Source organism: Fulmarus glacialis, unplaced genomic scaffold (genome assembly GCF_000690835.1).
Source record: "Fulmarus glacialis isolate BGI_N327 unplaced genomic scaffold, ASM69083v1 scaffold16210, whole genome shotgun sequence".
In the NCBI taxonomy this organism is placed as follows: domain Eukaryota; kingdom Metazoa; phylum Chordata; class Aves; order Procellariiformes; family Procellariidae; genus Fulmarus; species Fulmarus glacialis.
The window spans coordinates 1,362-24,296 of record NW_009185936.1 but is presented as its reverse complement, the minus strand read 5'-3'; the positions used below and the strand labels follow the sequence as shown (position 1 = coordinate 24,296).

The 22,935-nt window shown below is 39.2% G+C and overlaps 1 protein-coding gene across 1 annotated transcript; it reads left to right on the top strand.

Moving 5' to 3' along the window:
• Nucleotides 1–6,337: 6,337 nt before the first annotated feature.
• MNAT1 (MNAT CDK-activating kinase assembly factor 1) lies at nucleotides 6,338–21,500 on the top strand (the record flags this gene model as incomplete). The annotated part of the gene is made up of 4 exons (XM_009585199.1): nucleotides 6,338–6,490; nucleotides 8,174–8,247; nucleotides 17,003–17,106; nucleotides 21,360–21,500. Coding segments are annotated over 4 exons (472 nt in total), but the record flags the coding sequence as incomplete, so codon positions are not given.
• Between the last annotated feature and the right edge of the window lie 1,435 nt (nucleotides 21,501–22,935).

The window sequence follows — 22,935 nt, the reverse complement described above, 5'->3', positions numbered from 1 at the left end:
GAAAACACTTATTTCTCAATGCTGCACAGCTGCTCTTGAAGTGTCAAGAATTGGCGTATCAAATATTGGCCTGTTGTTTGACAAAATTGACATAATTGTGCTGTAAGACATGTTTTTTATGATTGTGTGCTTAATTGCCTAGGCAGCAGTATCTCATAAAGAAACACTTTTAAATACCTATAGAAATATTTTCTCTATAATATCTAGAGTTAATACCATATAAGGTTCTTTAATTTTTTTTTTCCCGTAGGAAGAAAGAAAAGGCTCATCTGTGCTGGATAAATGTGAGTTAAGTTTCAGCTTGCTGCAAACTCTCTTGTCAGGTCCAAGCCACTTGAAATGGTTTTGTAATGGAGATGTTGAAACACAATGGGTGGTGGAAATGTTTCTGTTTATTATTAATTGACTCAGTATGTCTCTCTTTTGCTTAAAATGCCAGTCATTCAAGGCTGTAGTTCAACAACTACCTGGTCTGCTTTCTTTCTTGTGAGTGCAGTTGAGATGAACTGGTCTGTATATCAGAGTATGTATATGGGTGTTTGGAAAATAGGGTTGACTGTGGCTGAGCGTCTCCTAAATTTTTGAGATGTCTGGGCTCATTTAACCTCCTCCTTTCTGCAGTATGAAGCAGAACTCATCTGACAGAACAAAAATGAAACAAAAGTGTGTGTGTGTGCATCCTTTTTCCCAAAAGATACAAATAGTCTAAAAGAAGGATTGTATGCTCAGCAGCTTGGCAGATGATGCTGAGAATTGACATAATACAGATATAGGCAGAGTACCGGAGTCTTTTTTTGGTTTTGCTTTGTTGTTTAAAGGAGGGGTTAAGATCAGCTCTCTGGAGTCTCAATACTTTTGAAAAAAAATCAAATGTTAGCAAAGTAATCTCTGAGATTTTGTCTTGCAGTGCATGTTACTGTGGGCTGAACAGAGGGGAGCTGCAGACAACTGAAGATAGCCTATCAACAGTGTTTAAAAACCAAAAATTCTCATCTGTTGATTGATAGAGTTGTGATTTCTGCCTGAAATCCAAGATGTGCCATAACGAGCTGTAATCTCTACATGGCGCATGGGCTGCTTGTGAGACCTCTTTGTTTACTAGTTGAAGGCAGACCCATGGTGGGTTTTTCAGCCAAAAAGGTTTTGAGAGCATTCTGTTGTTGTCTGCTTACAAGGTGAGAACAGCAAAATCCCCATCAGTAGGACTTCACAGAATCTGAACAGAGGAAAAAGGAAAGAGTAATTGGTATCTTCTTCTCCCAACTCCCTCTTGTATTTGGTGAGCAGGGAAGAGATGGCCCAAAACACATAGGCAGCTGCTTCTGCAAGTATTTGAATAAGGATTTCTGAGGTCCTGAAGCTGAGGTGTGAAAAGGAAAAAACTTATTTTTGTCCCAAACACCCTTCTCATCAGGGAGCTACTGATTTTATAAGCTCCTTTATTCCGAGGTGCTCAGAAGTGTTTGGTGTCATTGCAGTCATGCTTCTTTCTCTTTTCTCTGCTTTTGATCCCTAAGTGTAACATGGGAAAAAAATTGCTTTTGCTCAGATCCCTTAGCTTTTTGGATCACAGAGGTCATCGTTGCTGCAGACTCTAGAAAGAACCTGCCTTCTAGGCTGTGCCTATTAGTCTACCAGCCTAGAAAATAAACCTGCAATGGCCAATTGCAAATAGTAGATGAACTCTTGGCTATGTAGCAGAAACCACTGTGGGTTATAAGGACTTGCTAAATGTACTAGGGGTTGCAAAATAAACAGGTTTGACACCTGCATGTTCCAAATTGGGCTGCTCTTGTCTCAGTTCAAGGATCTCTGTACAAGAACACAAAATTGTCTAACCCAAGCTAAGCAAAAAGCCTGTGAATGTTTCTGGAAGCATCTTTGATTTAAAAATCTAGATGTCTTTCTGTAAGCTTTCTCATGTGTGGGTTTTTCCCTTTGGTTTTTAATGTTCCCTTGCCATCAAATTTCCCGCTGACATCAGAATTGAGGAACAAGTGAAAACACATCTTTTTTTTTTTTTTTTCCGATTCTTTCAATTCCATTTGTTTGTGGTTCAGGTCTTGGCTATATGTTGAAGGCTGTATTACTATTTTTTAATCTAAACTGTTTTTTCCATAGTAGAGAGGATCATTTGTTTTGCATGTTAGTTTAAATAACAGAAACATCTTGGTTATAAAAGCTGAAGAGGGGCTTAGAGATTCTAAATATTTGATACTGTTTAATAATTATATCTACTAAAAATAGCCTTGTAAAGAACGGTAGTAACTCATTCTGTAATAATTCCTAGTCAACAGCAAAAGCCATAAAGATTTTTTTTTCCTCTGAAATGATTAATATCTGCGTATCTGAAGTCCTGCAAATTTTTGCTATGCTCAGCAGAATCTAAAATTTTAAAAGAAAGAATATCTTGTACTCCTGCTTGTGAGAACAGCTCTTCCTTTACTCTGTTTATTTGCTCTCTTGCCAGCCAAGCTAGAAAAGTAAGGAGCACCATCAAGCTATATTAATGTTGTGAGCCATTTTCATCCGTTCAGTGTCCAAGAGGTTTGATTCCTTATCTGCCATCATCCTTCCATGAAGTATATGTGTGCATGTGTGGGGAATGCAGTACTGGGCAGAAATCCTGTACCCTTTGAAGACACTTTGTCCAAAAGAAACACTCAGTTCCAGTAAGTGTAATTTAGTTGATAAATACCTAACAGTTTTCTGGAGAGGAACCTCTGCTTGTTTTCTGCAATGTACCAAAAGCATTTTTAGTACGATCCTGATCCTGAAGTCCTTGAACACTGACATGAAGGCATATAGTGCTATTTGCACATTGATGGTGCCAGACCATCTAGATGCTTTATTTTTGCTTTCCTCAAAAATGTAGTGTCCTTCTAGACTGTGTAGAGACTGAGCCATTTGTTTAATATTTCATGGGGATGAAAGGGAAGAACAAGACAGATGAAACCAGTTCCACAGAAATGAAAATGAGTGTACTGATGGTTATTATCCTCGTGTGGAAGACCAGGAGACTGTTATTCCTGGGGGTGCTGTGATTGCTTTTGTTGGTGACATTACTAATAGTCTTTCCCTGTCGTCTGGCATATGTAGCTCCCTGGGCATTTTCTACTGATGTCTTAATCCAGATGACCTATTCTCAGGATACAAACTTAAACCCAAAAGGTAATGAAAGATTTTTGTGAATGTGTGAAATAGAATACAGATCATAGAGGCTGTACAACCTCAGTGTGAAGAGGAGAATTGGCAGTATCACACCCTGAGTGTTTGTTTAGACGTCATGTGAAGCTGTTTTCGGACATACTCAGTTTTGAACAAACGTATAGACCTGACTTTTAAGCATGAACGTTTGTCATCAATAGTTTATATATGTAGCATGTATGCATACATAATACATTTATGCATATTAAAAATTGCTGATTTAAGGCTCCTAATTTAAGAAAACACATGGCCACCTGTTTTGGCCATGATTTGAAGGGGAGTTAAGCAGATGTTTCTGTGCTTTGCTCATTTGGGGAAAGCCATGTATGATGTTTTGGCCAATAAAAGATGCACTGAATGATGTCCTGCTTCCATAGTCAGACTGTCCTTACACTAAGGCAAATGGAGAAGAGTTGGACTTTTAAAGAAATGGAAGGATCACCTGAATTGATGTTATCTATGTGCCATGATGGAGCTCTGTAATGCCAGCTGTGGTGCTGGGGTGTCCCCCTGTGCTGCCCGGGATGTCTCGCTGTTGCATGGGTTGGGTACCTTAGGTGAAGGCACATAAACTGCTGCATCTCTTTTTAAAAAAAAAAAAAAAAAAAAAAAGTCATGCTGTATTTTTACATTTTACAGTGTGAGATAAAATTTTGTCAAGACAGGTTTTTAAATCTTTGTTTCAAGATGTGAAATAATTTATTAAATCCACCTTTATTGAAATCTGCCTTCCTAGTGTTTGCATATGCTCTGACTTCAGTGGTCTGCAGTGAAACCAAAAGGAACTCGTTTGAGAGGGATTTGGGAGATGGCTTTTTTCCTTTTTCAAGACTGAGATGGAAATGTGTGACCAAAAATGTTTGCCATCACTGGGAAAGCGGCTGCGGTTTGTGGGGGCAAGAATGACAGACCTGCTATGAAGTAAGCTTTGGGATCCAACTGTGTATGTTAAAACTATCTGGAGATGAAGAGGAGGCAGAATTTGGATGGAGTCCAGCTCTGCCCTTGACTTGTCCTATATAACCCCTTTTGAATTCAGAAGGAATTATCTATGAATAAATATAAGGGTGGATGTGCATGAGCGAATGAGAAAGAACTTGATCACCTGATACGGGATTCCCGTAGTGAGGTGTTGACTCATCTTTTTTTTTTGTATAGAAAGCTATTTTCCAGCCTTAGAAACACTGGTTCCAGTTTGGGAAGGCATTGAAGCACTTGTACGAAGTGCTTTTCCAAGGAGGGATTTTTTCCATAGTCAAGTCCTGTGTAAACTTGAAATGTCTTTGATTTAGGGAAGGGGGGGAAGGGAAGTGAAGTAGTTTCAGCTGCTACTGTCTGTGCATAATACCTTGCACATGGGGGCCCGGTTCTGTTGGTCCTTAGGCAATACCAAGATAAAAAACCAATACAAACACCTGCACTTGGATCCACCTGCCAAGTTCTGTAGCTTTACACTCCCTTTTCTATAACTTAAATATAGGAAAGAGGAGGCAGGTTTTTTTGCTGCGCTTTGGTTGCTGTGTTGAGAGAGACGTACAAACAGCATGAGCTGCCAAAATGAAGGAGACTGTGAAACTGTCCTTATGTACTGGGCTGTTGCATGCATAGACAGGTTGGAGAGGAAGGAGAAAACCCTTTCCCTGCCTTGCGTTCTCTTGTGTATTTAGTGTTCTTTCTACCATAGTAGTGAGCTAAAATATTTCCATAATATTTCCATAAAGAAGCATACTTGAGTTGATATCCCAGTAACTTCTGAATTTCAGGTCTAGTGTGCTAAAAGGTTTGATCTTTGCCTTCCCAGATAAATTGTGTTTAAATGTGCTTGGTTTTCTAACTAGAGGGATTCCGGAGCAGGAAAATGTCCAAGTAAATTCAAGGTTTGGTCTTTAATGTTGACAGCTGCTGTGCAAGATGCATTTTGAAACTGTAGTTCTACTTGTGTTAACAAAAAAAAAATTGCTCTTTTTTTTTTTTTTAATTGTAAGATACAATTGCATTTGTTTTGTACTTTCTAATCTTGAAGACAGAAGGATAAAACTGGTTGGCTCTAGCCAGCTCTGCCTCTGTAAGTACTGGAACCAGTTTAGTTGGGGGTAGGTCAGCAGGGTGAAAGTTTTGTTTAAGATCCTTCGCAACCATGTCAGTATTGTTTCTCTTAACTTGTTTAGCTTTTGTGCTGGGTTTGTGAAGGTACAATACAGCTTAGCCCTTAATGTTCAACTGTTTTGGCTTCAGTATAGCAAAGCTATAAATAGACACCCCCTTGCCTCCCCAGCAGTAGGAAATGACTGCAGCAGGTGGTGTCCTCTGCTAGAAATTTGCACATTATTAGTACCCAACTACTTTTTTTTAAAAATTGGCTTTCTTGTTGTGTGTTCTTCCTTTTATTAAATGCCAATTGACTGGTCAGCAAGCATCTTATTAAAATCTGAAATCTTCATTAAGACAAAAATAAAACCAGAAGGGCATTTTTGATTTATTTCAGTGCAACCTCTATGTGAAGTGTATTTTATGTGCAATTTTAAAAGTATTAACAGAAAGCACAGGAGAGCTGCATAATACTGGTCGCTGCTTAAAATGGTGTTTCAGTTCTTTTAGCTGGAGTTTAGCTCAGGTTTGTTATAGCAGTTCCTCCACAGTAATATTGGTAGATGCTTGGAAGGCTGTGGGCAAGATTTGTATCCCTGCTTGTGCTGAATAGTACCTTGCGCTGTGAATGGCATCAAGAAAATAAACAGGGCTTTTTGTGCAGCAAAGTAGTGCTCAGAGTAAATAAGGATATCCCAGTCTGGTCCATGCGAAATAAGTTTGATGGTGTCAATAAACAAGCTTCCCCTTGACACAAAACCCATCATTGTGTTTGAATAAACTTTCAGTCTCAGCAAAGAGGCCGAGTTGTTTGGGCAGGGAGAATAAATGCGTTTGTGCTGCTGAGATTGCTTCCTTTCAGCCATGGTGAAGAGCCTTGCCTCCTTGCCGCTGGTGGGTGCTGAAGAAATAGTGAAATCAAGGAGAGATGTGCTGTGTGTTTATAGAGTGTGTGAGTGTAAACAGCAAAAAAGGGGGACGATCCTGTTTCAGTTACTGTTTAACATGTATCTGCCTTTATACCCCTTCCTCTCTCCTGCAGATGTGAGAGCTGTGTGGAACTTCTGTTTGTGAGAGGGGCTGGGAATTGCCAGGAGTGCGATACCCCCCTGCGGAAGAGTAACTTCAGGGTACAGCTCTTTGAGGATCCTGCCGTTGACAAGGAAGTGGAAATTCGGAAGAAAGTGCTGAAAATGTGAGTGTCACAAGTTAAATAACGGAAGGTGGATGTATTTCATGGATCACCATTTTAAAAAAATTATTTATTCCTCTAGTAGTACAGAGGAGAATTTTTTTTCTTTTAAAGTGACAACCCATAAAACTTGACTCCACTTAAAGTGGAGGGATTTCAGAGAATCTGATTTTATGCAACAACTGAGAGCTGAATTCTCAGTTTAGCCTTGAGGGATTCCGGCTTAGCATTAGAAAATATTAGGTGTTTCTATGTGGCTTCCTTTGGCAAAGACTTGCCTCCTAAATGGAGATGATTAGATACTGAGGACTACAGCTGCTTTCCCTTTGAGGGGGTGAACATGGGAGTGGGGCAAGAAACAGGACCTTGATTGTTTTCTTCCCTGGGGAGCTGTTCTGACAGTTGAAGGCCAGTTCCCTTCAAAATGAAAATGGACAGAAGAGAAGCTATGTTCACATTGTTTTCTACTTCACACAGCAGTTGTTGTGGAAATGCTTCCTTACAAGCCTTGTGTTACTAGTCTGTAAGATTTGAGAGCTCTTGGAATTGAGATAAATGAGGTCTAAAATTGCATCTCACTCCTTGTGGCCAAGAAACAACACTTTATAAGGAAAATAAGCAAGCCAGTTGAAGTTTTGATAGGAGAGGGTCTGATGGAACCTAACAAACCTGGAGAGAGTTGTGTGTGCAAAAATGAATGTACAGGTAAATTGTAAGTTTGGCAGCCTTTATCTAAGACTTAGTGCAATACTAAATGAATCATATGATGGTGCTGAGATGTGGGGAAATTGTGTCGTTGAATACCAAGATGCTGATGTGGAAAGTAGTAATAATTTTGATGTTTGGTTATAAAGTCTACTGAAGTTAACAAAAGTCAAACTGGAATGAAGTCAACTTAGTTGACTAAACATGGAAAGAAGTATAGTGAGAACAGAAAACGTTGTAAAATGCGTGGCCCACTTGGGTTTGCCAGATTAGTTTTTGGTAGGCAATAAAAATGTCCCCAAATTGGAATTTGGCCTGAGTTCTCAGGATTAGATTTTTATACTCCGGGTGTCGTGTATCTTGGTCCACAGAGCAGGCAGAATCTCAGCTTTATGTTTTCTTGGGAAGAAAGCCTTGGGAAGAAAGAGTCTCACCATGTTCTAGCCAGTTGTCCCTTCATCTTTTTAACTTTTTCCAGTTATCAAGAGTTGGATAAATGAGTTCTGGAATGGTCTATTGGTATGAAATAAAACAATTGTGTAGCATTTTCAGTTTGCTGGTGACGTATGCTTTCTGTTGTGGCACAAAGCCAAACTCCATTTTCTGGTAACTTCTAGAAAAGCTTTTCTTGTGGGTGTTACTGTTGTCTCTGCCTTTGTTAACAGGTTTCTCATGCTGAAGGACTGGCTTGGAATTAGTATATCCTAGCCTCTGTGCTCCTGTTTACCTGTAACCTTGGAAAAGGAATCGGCAAAGAGTAGGCAAAGATAGCACCAATTTATGCCAGGCTGGCTCCTTTCCTTTGAAACAAGTGCTTCTGTCTCCCTTTAAAGATCCTGCACATTGGTCAGTTGTGAGAGCCACAAAGCACATAGTTCATAAAACTAGGTCAATGTTTAATACACTTGCAACAAGAGCCATGTTGAATTGAAATTGCATCTTTGTGTGTTTATATAAATACTTGTTTCTCTTCTCTCAAAGATACAATAAAAGAGAGGATGACTTTCCCAGTCTAAGTGAATATAATGATTTCCTGGAAGAAATAGAAGAAATTGGTAAGTCTTAATGCTTGTATTTTGATGTGCTGTGCTTATGAGACCATAGGCTTTTATCTTCTGATTCAGCTGCCTATGAGAATGTTTCTGTAATAGGATTTATCATAGTATCAGATGTTTATCTAATTACTTTTTTCTGTACATTTTTAATCATATTTGCTGAACTGTAGGACATCATTAAGTAAAACATTTTATCTGCCGGAGAAGAAACGTGATTCAAAGAGGAAGTGGTGCTTTATAGCTGGAAAAGAAAGCCTTGCAGGGGATTGTTGGTGCTGCACTGGGAAAGATGAAACAAAGAGAGGAGAAATTGAAATTTTCATTATATGCCTCCATTAGCTTTATCTACCATGACAGAAGCCATATGGTGTCTTTCATCATTTTTGCTTCTACAAGTACAGTAGCTGAAGCTGCTTTGAAGCTGATAACCTTACATACCACTGTGGTAGCATTTTATGTTGCTTTGCAGAAGGAGAAGGTTTAGGAACAAACATTGATTTCTTTCTCTTTGGATTAGCTGAAGCAGAACTTTGCCCTTTGGGAAGGGACTATGTTATCAACAGAGTTTATTTTCTTCTTAGTTAGGGTGACTTGTGATTTACGGTGGAGTGATGGATTTTGCTTAGAAAAACAAGGATGTGTTCAAAGGAGTGACTCCTAAATGGTTTGTTTCTTGGGTTTTATGAGCTTCTGAGGCTTTTCTTTTTTTGTCCTGGAGGAAGAAGAGGTGGCTTAGAACATGCAGGAGGGGCAGTGAATGTGATTTGAAGGATAACATGGAGATGCTACTTCCCTTTGGTTTCTCAAAGGAGCCCTTGCTCCTCTTTGCACTGTGGTGTTTTGTAGACGTGTATCCAGTACACTTACTGCTGTGAGTAATGTATCGTGTTTTTGTTGGCATTAGAAGGCTGAGGCTGAAGAGCTATATCGTGTGACTGGGAAACACCAGGCACACTCATATGGGTCCAAATACCTGGAAGAGACTATGTGGGTGTTGTTCTGTTTGTATATTTTTTTGGATAGTGCAGGGGAAGGAGGGAATGATAGAAAGAATGGTTGCATCTTAGCCAGAGCATCCTGGAAGAATCTGTGTGCTCATGGAAAGGAAAACTGCTTTTTATTTATATAGCATTAAGTACAGGTTTCCTACTTAACTGCTGTTACAGGGGTTTTCAGCATCTGCAACAAGGGAGTTGAAGTTCTGTCTGAAGTTGCCTGAATCTCATCAATTTTTGCACAATGTTATGATTCTCCAGCTCTTGGTATTAGGTTGTTACATTTCAAATGGTTCCAGAGCCTGCACTAGTAACTTGGTTTAGAAGCAGCAGAGTTCATGGCTGGTCTTCATAACCTTGTGAAGAAGAGTGAATTTGTCTGTAATTGGACTGGTCCTGCAAATGTATAATGTAGAAGCTCAATAGATAGAGTTGTTAGGAATTGGAGTTAGTTGCCCAAAAGGGACACCTAAAATACTAAAAGGAATAGAAAGTATGACTACCTCCTAATTTCTTCATGTAGCAGCCAGGATGATGAGAGGAAAGAAGGGGTGCAGTCAGAAGGCTCTTAATTTTTACTGTCGAAGAGGTCACTTATGATCTACTAACTTTTAGGCAGATCCAGAAGCTGGAGGGCTGGTTAGATTCAAGAACAACACCTTGGGTAAGAATTCAAGCCCTGTTCTCCATTCCCTGGTGACAAAGCTCCTTGCACACATCTTGCTTTCAAACTTAGTAGGTTGTTCCTGCCTCCCCAAGCCCTCTCATGCCTGCATTCCTGGGCAGAGTTCTCCACCTGACATTTGTCTGGTATGTAGCGGTAGTGTGACTTCTTCCAGTGTTTTTGCTGTGCATGTTGTGTGTGGCATGGCTGAACAATGTGTTAAAGGTGTCTTCAATTCTGGTTACTTCACACTTTACTGCTGAGAGTAGTTATTTGTGTGTGTGTGAATTCCCTGTTCATTTGTGCATACGGAAAAACTAGGCTTGTAGTCATGCAGGGCAAAGTTTTGCCTCGTGGGGCCAATGTACAGCAGGCTGGCAGTAGCTGGTGGTGGTTGTACAAGCTGCCAGGTTAGGAAGATAGGGAGCCAGAGAACTGGATTTCCCATTTCTCCCCCTGCCCCAAATTTTCAGTTTTTCTGTGGGATGGTCAAAGTGTAGCTTTACCCTGTTTTCTTTTTGCTGGTAAGTTTTGTTTTCTGAGTTTTTGTGGGGGATTAAATGAAGTAGTTGCTTGGCAGCGACAAAATGTAAACATCCTGTATAAGTATACTTCATGTGACCCTGCCACAATTCTGGTATCTTTTCCAAATGTTTCAGGTAGGTCAGCTGCAACGTTTGCAGCAACTGCACTGTCTTTATTCCATTGATGTGGTATATGACCTCACTTGAAACACATTTTCCCCCTTCATATCAGGATTGTTATACCTACAGACTTTTTCTGTTTAAAGAAAAGAGTTGGGCGGTACAGCAAAAGTGTGAGAGGGGAAGGTCAAACAAACATTAGGGTAGTCACCTCTTAAGATTTCTTTTATAAAAAACACATTTTTGAAGTGGTTTAGAATGTAGCCACTAAATAATGCTTTGGGCTAAAATGTGTTATACAAGGCTTTAAATAGAAACCACATTTTAAAGCAGGTTTTCCCCAGAAGAAAAATCAGTTGGACAATTTGAGAACATTGTAAACACAGTTTGTCATTAACACTAGGAAGAAAAATAAAGTGAAAGGGTTAAAACCTGCCTTTGGGAAAAGTGTGGAAACATCTATCGGAATAAGTCAGGTCTATGCCCATGTGATGAGAGGGGCAAGGTTAAAGCTTAGAGTGTTGCTACAAGTTACAATCTCTGGACATCATGCAAATTTTGCTCGCTCTTTCTGCAAGATTTTCTTCTTCCCCAGAGTACCTTTGTAGCTAGTTTTTCAAAACCCGGTGTGTAAGCTCTCCAGAGCAGGGCCCGCCTCCTAGCATGCGTATACACACTGCCTGGCACCATTCTCCTGATACCTGTATGAGGCCTCTAGGCATGACCGCAACACAATTGTTAATAGTAATTATTGCTTTTTAAAAACATGCAGTACATTCAACTTGGAAGGAGACTACTGTATTTGTGCCCTTCGGATTCCTGTATCTCATTACTGCTCTAAGATTTTATGCAATACCAGCTGCCTAGTGACTTGTCTTGCTCAGAATGTTTATCTCACAAGTCATCTTTGGAAAGAGAGGATTTTGGTATCTATGATCACTTGTGGGTTGTGTTGTTTATTGTTCTGTGGTTTTTTTTCCTCTGTGTGTGTGCACGAGGATGGTATGGCTGGTCCTGACAATGGGAATAACCCAACTGGAAATTGAGCAGCTTTATCAAAGATCCATTTCAGTCATCTCATCTGAACAAAGATTTCAGTACCACACTGTTCCAGCCAAAATGATCTTTCTTAGACCGATGGGGCTGAGTGATTTCAATCATTTATTACTATGCTAAGATATTTTTCTGGAAAATTATTGTCCCAATAAAAGACAACTGAGGATAAAAGAAATAATTATTAATACCTAACTAGATTTTTCTCGCTTAGCTGTGGGTTTTCTTTTGTTTCTGACAAAAGAAAATTTATTTTGTTATAAACACAGAAATGTTGGTAGGAAGGGACCTGTTAAGATCTATTCCATCTTTTCTCCCCCTCACCCCCCTCCTACCCCTCTTAAAAGTACAGGGGTAGAGGTTGGCCCAGGCGTTGAAAGCACCAACAGAAGGTGCCGCAGTGGCTTTGGAATCCCCGGCCAGACTGAGGATGTGGTTGTGTCTTCCTTCATAGCGCTCTGCCCAAAGCAGTTGCTCTTCTAAAATGCCTGGTCTCTAGCTGGTGATTTATGAAGATGATGATCAAGAAGTTGTTTTTTGTAGCAGGGTGGGAGGAATATTGTTTACAACAAACTAATACTTACTAATTTAAAAATTTTCAGCAGGCTCATACCAGCAATGCAGATCAAACACTGTCATCAGAGTAATCATTTGCTGTCTTGCTAGAGAGGGAATGTTCTTAATAGTTGAATAGCAAATATTTTTACATGGTAACATTACTGTCTCTTAAGGAACTAGGAGGAAAAGTCTCAGAAAATTTGCAGTATCTCAGACTAAAACAGGGAGATTTTGATGGACTTAAAGTCCTTCAGTGGAGTGACATTCATTCATGCTGCTCTGTCTCTGGACAAGTTATTGTGCCATATAATTAAAATTTTTGTCTCCTTTTCTTTTTTCTTTTATAACGAGGAAAATATTTTTCCATTTCCTACTACTTCCATGTAGTATTGCATAATGAATGTTGTTGTTTTGAAAAGCAGCGAAAGTCTCCCTGTAGAGGCTGAATGTCAGAAGAAGGGAGTTTTACCTAAATAGAATGAAATGTTTCAGAAAAACACAATAGTCTTCCTGTTATACTTCAACAGATGTCTCAAGGCAAGTCATTTTATAAACCAACCAATGTGAGATGGATAAGTAGATAAATAATTGTTGCATACAAAACAGCTTCTGTTTCTTTTCCCTGAAGGGTTTCAGGCCTCTTATATCAGCTTATGCTATATTTCAACATGGACAAAAATAAGTCTGGCTTTTCTTTGAAACCTTTTCAAACTAGCCATCTGCTTTGCCAGTCATATTCAGATGTATACCAATATTTTTTCAGGATAGGTGTAGCATATAAGTTAGGGTTTTTTAACTCTTTCTAGTTCTTCTAGATTTATGATTTGTTTTGTTGTATTTTTTAAAAAGGGAACATTTGGAAGAATTATATTTAAAAAAAATTTCTGGCAAAACTCAAAGCAGACCAAATAAAAAAAATACTGCATAGTCCTAGCTGTGTAAAAGGTAAGATGTTGAGTATTAGTAACTGTTCTTTGATTTGATACTACTTGTTTTTTAAATGCCAAGTGACTTGTGGAGGAGACAAGAGAGAAGAGAAAGAAATAATCTCTTAATTATTTTTTGTGACCTAATGCCCCTTATAAAATGGACTTGTCAGCTGTAATTGTGAGGATACAATGGCAAGAATTTGTATTCTCTGAATACTGATGAAAAGACATTTGAAGCTCATGAAAAATATTAGAAATATGTTGGAAAATGTTTTGGCTGGCTGGTTGGCCACTGATAACGATGCAATGTCAAAGAGCATAGTTTGTTTTGCTGCTGGAGTGTTTATTGTAGGAGGGAAGCTATTCTTTTAATTTATTAAAGGACCACTATTGACACTGATATTGATATAGAGACATCCAGGTCTTAACACTGTTGCAACAAAATGTAGCTCTTCAGTGTTTTAAGTCTTGAAGCATGAACAACTTAGTGTTGAGGAGCAGATGCTTAGGACCAAGGTAATGTTCCTGTTCAATGACTATGAATCCATATTCAGTGGGAGAAATCTTCTCTGGCCTTTGAGGGTGCTGGAAGTATGAGTCTTCCTGATTGCTGGTGTCCTACCATATCCTCAAGTGACAGAGTAGAGCAAGACTGGCAGAGCAAAATTGGCATGGTATGAACAGATCTGACCGTTGAGAGGGTTTTACCTGTGGTTTGGTTCCAGCCACAGCAGGAAAACAGAATGGGAAATAAACCATCTTTCACCTTGCTGCGAGCAGAGCAGTGGGCGTTTAAGGTGACTATGCAGGTGGATATTGAAGATTTCCTAAACATTGATGCAGAAACATCTCTTACATAGAAATGTTACTTCATATCAAGTAGCAAAATAAACCCGCTTTTGTAAGTAGTTCTAAATAAAAGCAGGCATCTGCATATGTCTAAAATTTGCCTACTTTCCCCTGTATGAGTTTTAAATCTTACAGTTTTTGTTTTACAAACCTAGGTTGTGACTAGTTGAACCTATTAAAGATAACTGAGAAGGGGGGGGAAACCCTGTGAACGTTTCAAGCAGCAATAGTTGCAAAACCTAGATCATCAGCTTATTGCTGGATTATTTTTGGAGAAATACCCAAGATGTTCAGGAGCGTAAAGGCATTTGGCATATCATCTTGCTCCTCCTCTTGCACCTGAAGATGGCATCTGGGCATCCTGCTAGCACAGCATGTCTCATATGCTATTTCTTTCTTGTGTCGTCATTGAAGAGTTTAGAGAGTTGGTGTGTGGATTTAAGTTGTAGGAAGTGCTGACATTCCCATCCAGCTGCTGTCATTGCAGAGCCCTGGTCTGATTGTATGCCAGCATTTTCACATGACAATTCTTCTCTGCAGTAATACTCAAATATTAAGCTGCTTGTCAGCTGGGAACTGTAGGCTGGAAATTTGGAGGTCAAGTCTCCATTAAAATACTAAAAATTTAGACTAAAATAATGTGTTTTACTAAGGAAATGTTGCTACAACCAGAAAGTGTATGTTTGTATGAAATTGGAAAATGTTGTTATGCCTTTTGGGGAGAAAAAGAATAAATACATTTGAAATGAGTAACTTGCTGCCAAAACCCAAGGAGCTGAACTGTGAATGGCTTGTTTGGGTTATAGCGGTGCCCAGAGGTTCCACCTGAGATGAGATCAAGAGATACGGAGATGAGTGCTGCATATAGCTATAGGACGGAGATACATCAGACGACATATAGGAGAAAGGAAGCTTTATTCCCCTACTCCTGGTTCTTACCGGTGGGAGACCTCCAGTATAAAGGCCCAGCAATCTGCTCAGGAACAGTAGCAAAGTTGGAAATTGAACTCAGGTGTTGATTCCCAATCAAATGCTTAAACCACAAAACCAGCCTTCATCTCAGATATTCCTTCTGAAGTGAGGGTGATGGCATGGGGATGGAAGAGTTCAGCTGATTTAGGAGCCAGGCTGAATTAAAATGTCAGTCCTCTTGATATTGCTCATTATTTGGAAAAGAGGGGGGAAAAAATAAATACAGCATTTTGTTTATTTGCTTAAGGTTAGGAATTTCTTCAGCTGTATCTTACCTAGCCCTTTTTGTTGCAGTTCAAGGAAGGACTGAATACTTTTGATAAGAGTAAGATGATGTGGTGTTCAGTACTCCTGGAAAGAGAGTATTCCTATTCCCATCTGTACACTTTTATTACTTCCCTTGTATCATCTCTGGCACTTGTCCGGCCCCTTTGTTGAGCCAGTTCAGGTTACTGGAGGGTTTCTGTTGACACTGCAAAGCATCCAGGGAGTCCTGGAGTCAGAGCAGGGGAAAGGGTGAGACCTTTGCCTGGGAAGAGGGACGTAAGAGCAGGACTGCCCCTTTTTGGCAGTAGTGAGCTGCTATACAGCTGGCTATGTAGAACTGAGCTGTATCCCACAACTCTTGCATTTTGGACCTTCCCTGTTTTCTCCCCCGCCCCCATTTGCTCCCTGCTTTGATTTCTTGCTGTTTCCTTTGCTGCTGTCAACTGGTTTGCCAGTCTAGGCTGTTAATCGTTTGGTTTACCTAGAACCCTCTTAAAAGCTCATTTCTGCCATGTTACCTGTGGAGAGGATGAGAGAAGGGATATAATCTTTACCAAACTGAGACGTGTGCTATCCTGATGAGTAACAACAGATTTCATGCTTCTTCCTTCTGTTTCTCTCTAGCAGCCTGACTTATACAAATGCCTTGACAGTGGTGCATGTGTCCAGTGTGCATTTGGCCCTAGTCGCTTGAGAACCTAGGAAGAAAGAACTGAACCAAAATCTTCTGAGTCCCATGCTGGCATTTCCACTAGAACCTCCTTCCCTTCCTCAGGGTTTGACTTAGCGCAATCACTATGCTATTGTTTTCTTGTGAAGGATTTATCAGTGGCAGTGCAAATTTCTCTGCTGCTCTTGTGAATTTACTGTAGCCATGCGACAAAGCTCTTTGAGGCTTTGAGTGCTGTATGTTGGCAGTCTTCAATAGCTTTAAGGCCAGGGGCACGAGTGCAGCATCCACTCTGGATGGTGATCACCAGGCGACTTCCCAGTGATAAGGGCTTTCAGTTGGAATTCACTTGACCCACAATTGAACCAGTGACCTAGAAGTGAAAGGCTCAGGCATTGTATTAAATTACTAATCATCCAAGCCATCTACATCTTTCAAGCTGTTGATTGTAGAAACTGTTCAATTTCTTGAGGTATCTTCCATGCCATGTGTAGATAATCGAGAATGTTGTGCTAAACTATGGAGCTTGCTTGCTGCTCATAATTACGTGGGATATAGTCTGTCACTATCGAGAGACATAAAAAGAATGTCACTTAACCTATTAATCTGCATCTGCAGATTCCTCATAATAAAGGTAGTTGTACATTGGTGCCTTTTTGAGTTATCAAATGATGTGAAAACTTTTGTGTACTTGAGAATTCAAACAGTCTCTGTAGTCTTTGTGCATTAGATACTCTTGTGAAATGGAATGACTTAATTTCTAACCTTATCTTAATATGTATGTTTTTAGTCTAATTTTAATTTTATAGGAATCACTGTGTTCTTAGCTGTAACTGCTACTTGAAAAGGTCAATGTTTTATGAATAATATTATGATTATTCATGTGTATCATTATCAGTATCACAAAATAGGATGCAAAACTCAAATTTTCGTCTCCTACAGATGTATAAACCTAAAGGAACTCTGCTGGCTTCTGTTGAAGTTTGCAGTGATTTAGCAGATTGTGTCTTGCTTTACAGGGCATATTTAAATAAATTCTGTTATTGCGATGTTTATATCTGGTGCTAGAAGGGACATAAGAGTAGTGTTTCTTTTTCATAGTCATGCTTGCCAACCTAATACTTTTACTTTCTGTCTTTCTAATATTTATGCAGTATTTAACTTGACCAACAATGTGGATCTGGAAAACACCAAAAGGAAAATGGAGCTGTACCAGAAGGATAACAAAGAAGTCATTCAGAAAAATAAGATAAAACTGGTTAGTTAACTTCTCTCCCCTACAATTTTTATTCACTAGTTAAAGAATTAGATTTTTGAAGTGGAGTACTTTCTGTAATATCTTAAAAAAAAGTCAAAGCTGAAGGCACAATGCGGACTTCACTTTGTATTCAAAAACCATAATACGCTAATATTCTGCGATACTGATATTTAGTGCTGCTTAAAGAGATTAAATTGGTAGTTGAAATGTAGTTATGCTTTATTTTGGGAAGGGCTTAAAAAGCGGGTCAGGCAGTAAAATCTGCATCTAATACATCACCACTGCATGCGTGCTGGCAGTGTCGTTGGACAATATCCAGGAGAGACCAAGTTCATTCCTATACCAGGACAATCATTCCTTTCTCATCCGAAGGAAAAAAGGAATCCAGACGCAGACATTACGAAGCTCCCAGGAGAGAGTTGTAAAATTGAGGGAAAGCACAGGTCTGGTTTATGCAAAATTTAAAATGAAAGATGTTGAAACAAACATTAAAACTTTTGTTCAAGAGCTGATAACAATAACATCAGGAGTATTGTATACATGATCTATATGCAAAACGCATGGTTCTTTGAAGATTTATTAATTGAAAACATGCCTCAGATATAATTTTGTTCTTTAAAAATAAACTTGCAAGCATTTCTTTCTGTAAGAAAAGTTTAATCTGTTAAATTTTTTTTTTCAGTATAAAAATACACATTCTTATCAGGTCTTGAAGGAAAATGTCTGCCCAGAATGTGACATAACAAGGTTTTGTGTTTGTATTCCAGTTGCACTAAGGACTTGCTTTCAAATCAGTAGGGGTGAAATCCTCACTCCCCTGAAGTCTGTGGCAAAACTCCCAATGATTTCTTTAGCTCTAGGATTTCACAGGAGGAGACTGGAATCTGAAAAATGTTTGTTTGAACCTCTTCCTTTTAAAGGCAAGGAAATTCCCCCAGGGGTCCATCTCTGATCTGTTATCCTGTCTCTGACACTGTGCAATATCCTATGCTTCAGAGCTTGAAGAGACCTGCCAAATCTTTGGCTACATGTCTTATTTTACAATGTAGGTGCAACCTCTAGGGTCACCATGAGAATAGTGTGCTTTGCCTGCAGCCCACCTTCCCTTCATGTAAGTGACTCGCAGGCAGCCTGTGCACTACCTGTGTGATCGTATCAAGCAGCACAGTAATACTCTGTACCCACCCAAGCCCCCTGGGCCTTCTGTTTTCTGTACTGTATGGTCTTGCTGTGCTAGACGTTGTCTGATGGAAGCTGGACAAGCCTGGGTGAATCCAGACTTACTGGTCATCTGGAGAAATTTCTTTTTTATTTCTTTTTTCAACATTTGAAACATTCAACATTTCTTTTTCAACAATTGAAACATAGTAATAGACTTGATGCAGTTGCTATTACAAAAACTGCATGACCTTGCCCATAAATTTACCCCTCTCCCAAGAAAGGGTGCTTTCTCTCTCTAGCTCTTTTTGGCAGGTATTGGACTGTCTTTACTCCTTAAATGCTGAAAGGTGTGCTAATTTCTTGCCTAAACTTCTTATGGACAGTCATTGCCCCTTCATTCTTGGCCTGACATAAATTTTTCTGACCACTGTAATAGTTTACTTCTGAGGAATATAGATATTCTTTGTCCCTTTTTTGCTACCCTTTGCCTCTTGCAGTTTGAATTTGTGTTTTGCAGGCAGAAGGGACCAGAATTGAATGCAGTATTGTAGCTGACAACAGCTCTTACAAAAGAACACTGTTTTCCCATCTCTACTGGAAGTATGCTGAGATGCGTGATCCTAAGACTGTTCTTCTCTTGTAGCACTGTCATACAGGAGGTTCAGAATCAGTAGTGGTCAAGTAATGCATCATGTTTTTTCCTCTTTGATTTCTAACTGATAAATTAATGTTTCCAAATCTATGGCCTTGTAAGTTATTTTCATCTCACTTCTGCTACTTCTATCCTCATGAGTATGTCATTCTTTCTTACAAATCAAAATACTAAGTTACTGAACCTGTCACCTCAGGATTTGAATAACTGCTTGTTCTGTCAATACAAGTCATATTTCTTATCTTTGTAGCCAGTTCCTAATGACCTTGCTACTCGTGTACTAGCCCATCTGTTAGATCTCTGGATTTGATGCAGTGTTTAAGTACACAGGTTTGGACAAAAAGGTAAAGAATTCTTGGAGAAGGGGTTTATTTTTGTTATAGTTAGTTCAGTCAACATATAGTCTTGCATTCTGAGTGGACTACAGTTTTCCGAAATGTGCCTTTTTCCTTAAAAGTCTGTAATTCTCCAGTCAAAGGATGACTTGTTACTTCCTACTTTGTTACTGTATGTTTAATTTTACTTGCTGCTTTGTTCAGTCTTGAAATAGTTTTGTCTGAACTCCGCGATGTAAATGTGTTTAAGTTTTCTTGATTGTCCTTTCTTGAATGTGGAGAAGCATTATTACACCTTCTATTTACTTCTTCCACTTGTCTTCTTGAGTTTACTCCAGGCTTCACCATGATCATCTTTATTTCTTTAGATGTTGGGACTGTGCCTAGATTATTTCTAAGCTTGACACAACCCTCGCTGCCTATTAAGCTTGTTTCTCTTCTGTTTTACTATTTTGTTTGGTCTTCCTTTCAGAAAGAATTTGATCTGACTTGTGATAATTCTTCCTTTTTCCTGTAGTCTGATCTGGTTTAGGTTTGTATATCAGTTTACTTATTTCTGACTATAATGTTTCTGGGCTGGTTCTTCAGACTAGGTCTGTCAGCACTTCCCTACAAGTTTTCTTCTGTTCCAGTGCAAATTCCAGGCAGTCTTTGTACATAAACGTGGAAGAAGCTTGGAATGTCTTAAAGACCCTGAGCTCTTCAGTTCTGTTGACTGTACTAAGTAGATCTCTTAATTCTCAGAAATAACCTCAGTTAGCAACTTGGAGTTTTTTGTTTGTTTCCTTCCTTTCGTTAAATGCAAAGAGAATCCAGTTGCAGGTGGTCACTGGTTGGTGACAGCTCTTTACCAGTGTCACTGCCAGTTACAAAATGAAAGCAGCTTCTGTTGGCTTGGTGGCAGGTGATGAGATCTGTCAGCTCATGCATCTAGGAGTAACTGGGCCTCACTGGGACCCATTGGCTTGATCTGCCTGGTGAAGGAATGTTTTTCAGCATATTCTGACATGTATCAGGTTGCTATGCTTTATGATATAATTTTAGGTCTTTTTGTTACAAGAACAGATTTTATTAAGCTCTTGGCTGCAATAATATTTTGCTGAAACTGCTTCCATGGATTAATCATCCATTTAAGTTTTATAAAATTTTAATTATCTCTGCGTTTTTACTGGATCTCCCTTTGCTTTAGTATTTTTGGTGGGGAAGATTTGGAAAATGTTTTCTGTATGTTATTGTCCTATACCTTCTTACCACCAAACTAACGTTCTTTTGATTCCCTCTTCTGCATAAAGTTGTTTAGCTGTAATCCTTCCCCTGCCCTGGTCTTTGAGCCCTCCTCTTTTTTCTTCCACTATGATCTTTGAATACAGATGACTTAATAGTCTACAGGTTAAGAGACTTCTCAAGAAGTAAATCCTGAAACAAAAACTGGTCACTCTGTACTAGTTATTTCTTTATATTCTTCTCTTGTGGCATATGACTTCAATCCAAGTTATAGGCAAAATTCCTCATTTTCTGGGAATGTGACTTTTTTTACAGTTCTTACTTAAATATGTTTTAGCTTATAAGTTTCTCTATTAATATTCACAGATTTGTAATTTCTTATTTTTCTTCTACACCACTGTTAAGAAGCACACAGCGTACTTTGCGCACAAGATGCAGCTGATCAGGGGGGTGATCAGGAATGGTATTGTGGGATTATATTTTTGGTCACCCACTTACATCACTTGAGAAGTAGGATGTGTGGGAGCAGAGTGGGTGCCTTCATTTTAGAGTGAAGGTGTAAGGAAAACCTATTGTCGTACTCCAACATTTAAAGAGCCAAGATCCAAATGGTTACTTTCTACTGCAGAGACCAGCAAGGGGGAAAAAAAAAAAAAAAGATCTAACTTTGCACTGGACAATAAGAGGAGGTAGAATCATCATAATCGCCTTGAAATTCTACCTAAAATTCTACTTAGAATTCTACCTTAAAAGGTAGAATTTGGCTGCATTCCCGTTGCTTGGTCTGTCCTAGGTCCTTTGGTAGGCAGTAGAGCTGTGGGTGAGCTCTGTCCACCCAAGGAGGAAGATTGCTATGAGTTGATTTCTAATTTCCATTTCAGACGCGGGAGCAGGAAGAACTGGAAGAAGCTTTAGAGGTAGAGCGACAGGAAAACGAACAAAGGCGACTGCTCATACAGAAAGAAGAACAACTACAACAGATTATAAAAAGGAAGAATAAGCAGGCACTCTTGGATGATCTGGTGAGTAACAAAACCAGAGGCTTTGAATGCTCAGTAGCAGAGGAAACAGAAAGTACGTTGACATTCATCTCTACTATGGTTAACTGTGTGGAATTAACACATCTGCCCCTTTCTGTTTCCCTGTCTTGCACGTTTTGTGTTACTGTTCTCCCACCTATCATTCATTTCAATGTTACAAACAATTCCGGACTGGAAGAAGAGTGCTTCTGGGATTTGTAGACTCAATTGGACTCATTGTCCAGAATGTCCAGTGCTGGTTAGAAATTAATTATAGGAAAGCATTCTTGGCTGTTTCAAAACAAAATTAATCCTGGATAAGATTCTAGTAAAGAAAAATGCAGAAGGTTTTTTGGGTATTTGAAGGCAGCTATTTTCCCAGTTCTACTGGTTTTGATTTTTTTTGTTCATTTCTTTTCTTAGTGAGCTTCTGTTGAAAGCTCTTTTCTTGTTGCTAATTGACATGTGGAGGTATATTTCAGAAATTGCTTTAGTGAGTCCAGCCACTCTACTAGTTTACTTATTAGTTGACATTTGACTGTATATCTGAAGAAGAGCTAGTATAAAAGTCTAGATTTCTACTTAATTCGTTGACAGTGATCCAGGATGGCTTGCATTAGCATAGCTGATATGGTGACTATTCCACCTTGAATCTGATGTGCGATAGGTGAGGTTCTGTCATGTCTGAGGCCATGTAACTGCCTGCTTGTATTGCCTTCAGCTGGTGACAGTTGCATCTGCTTTGGTGTGTGTCTGATCATGCAATTTGTGAGGGGGGTAGAGAGAAGGTACTACATTGGTTCGGCCATAATCTGAAATCCTGCCACTGTTGGTTTGTTAAGCAGTCCTGAATAGTGGTTGATAATCTGGTGTATTGAAGCAAAGTGGTAATCAGGAGCTCACCCACCTCTGCAATGGGGAGATGGTGGAGAACAGGGGATAGTAACTTCATGAGTTACTTGAGCATTTTTGAGTCAGAGCACTAAATGATAGGTGGTCCCTTTGTATTCAAAAACTGCTAAAAGAAGAAGATTTCTTGCCTTGAGTGTGTCATGTTCTCTTACTGCAAACCTATTGTGTATGAGTTGCTTCTTTTGAAGTGAACAAAGCTTGGATTCATTTGAGGGATGTACAGACAACTGAAGAAAAACTCGGGCTACTTCTGGAAATTATGTTAATCTTGTCTTTGGCTGAATTTACTACTGATTCTGCATCTGAAATGCAATGATGATGTGTGGGCATAGAGAAGCTCAATAAATGTGTTATTTACACAAGATTCACATCTCAATTTTTTTAATACGTGTGTGTACAGACATGCATGCATACATATTCACATGCTCTAGCATCCATAAGAACAGTCTGTGTGTAACCTTGAAGAAAATCAGGAAAAAGTGGAAGTGTGTATGCATGCATACATGTGTGCAGCTATGTCAATGTG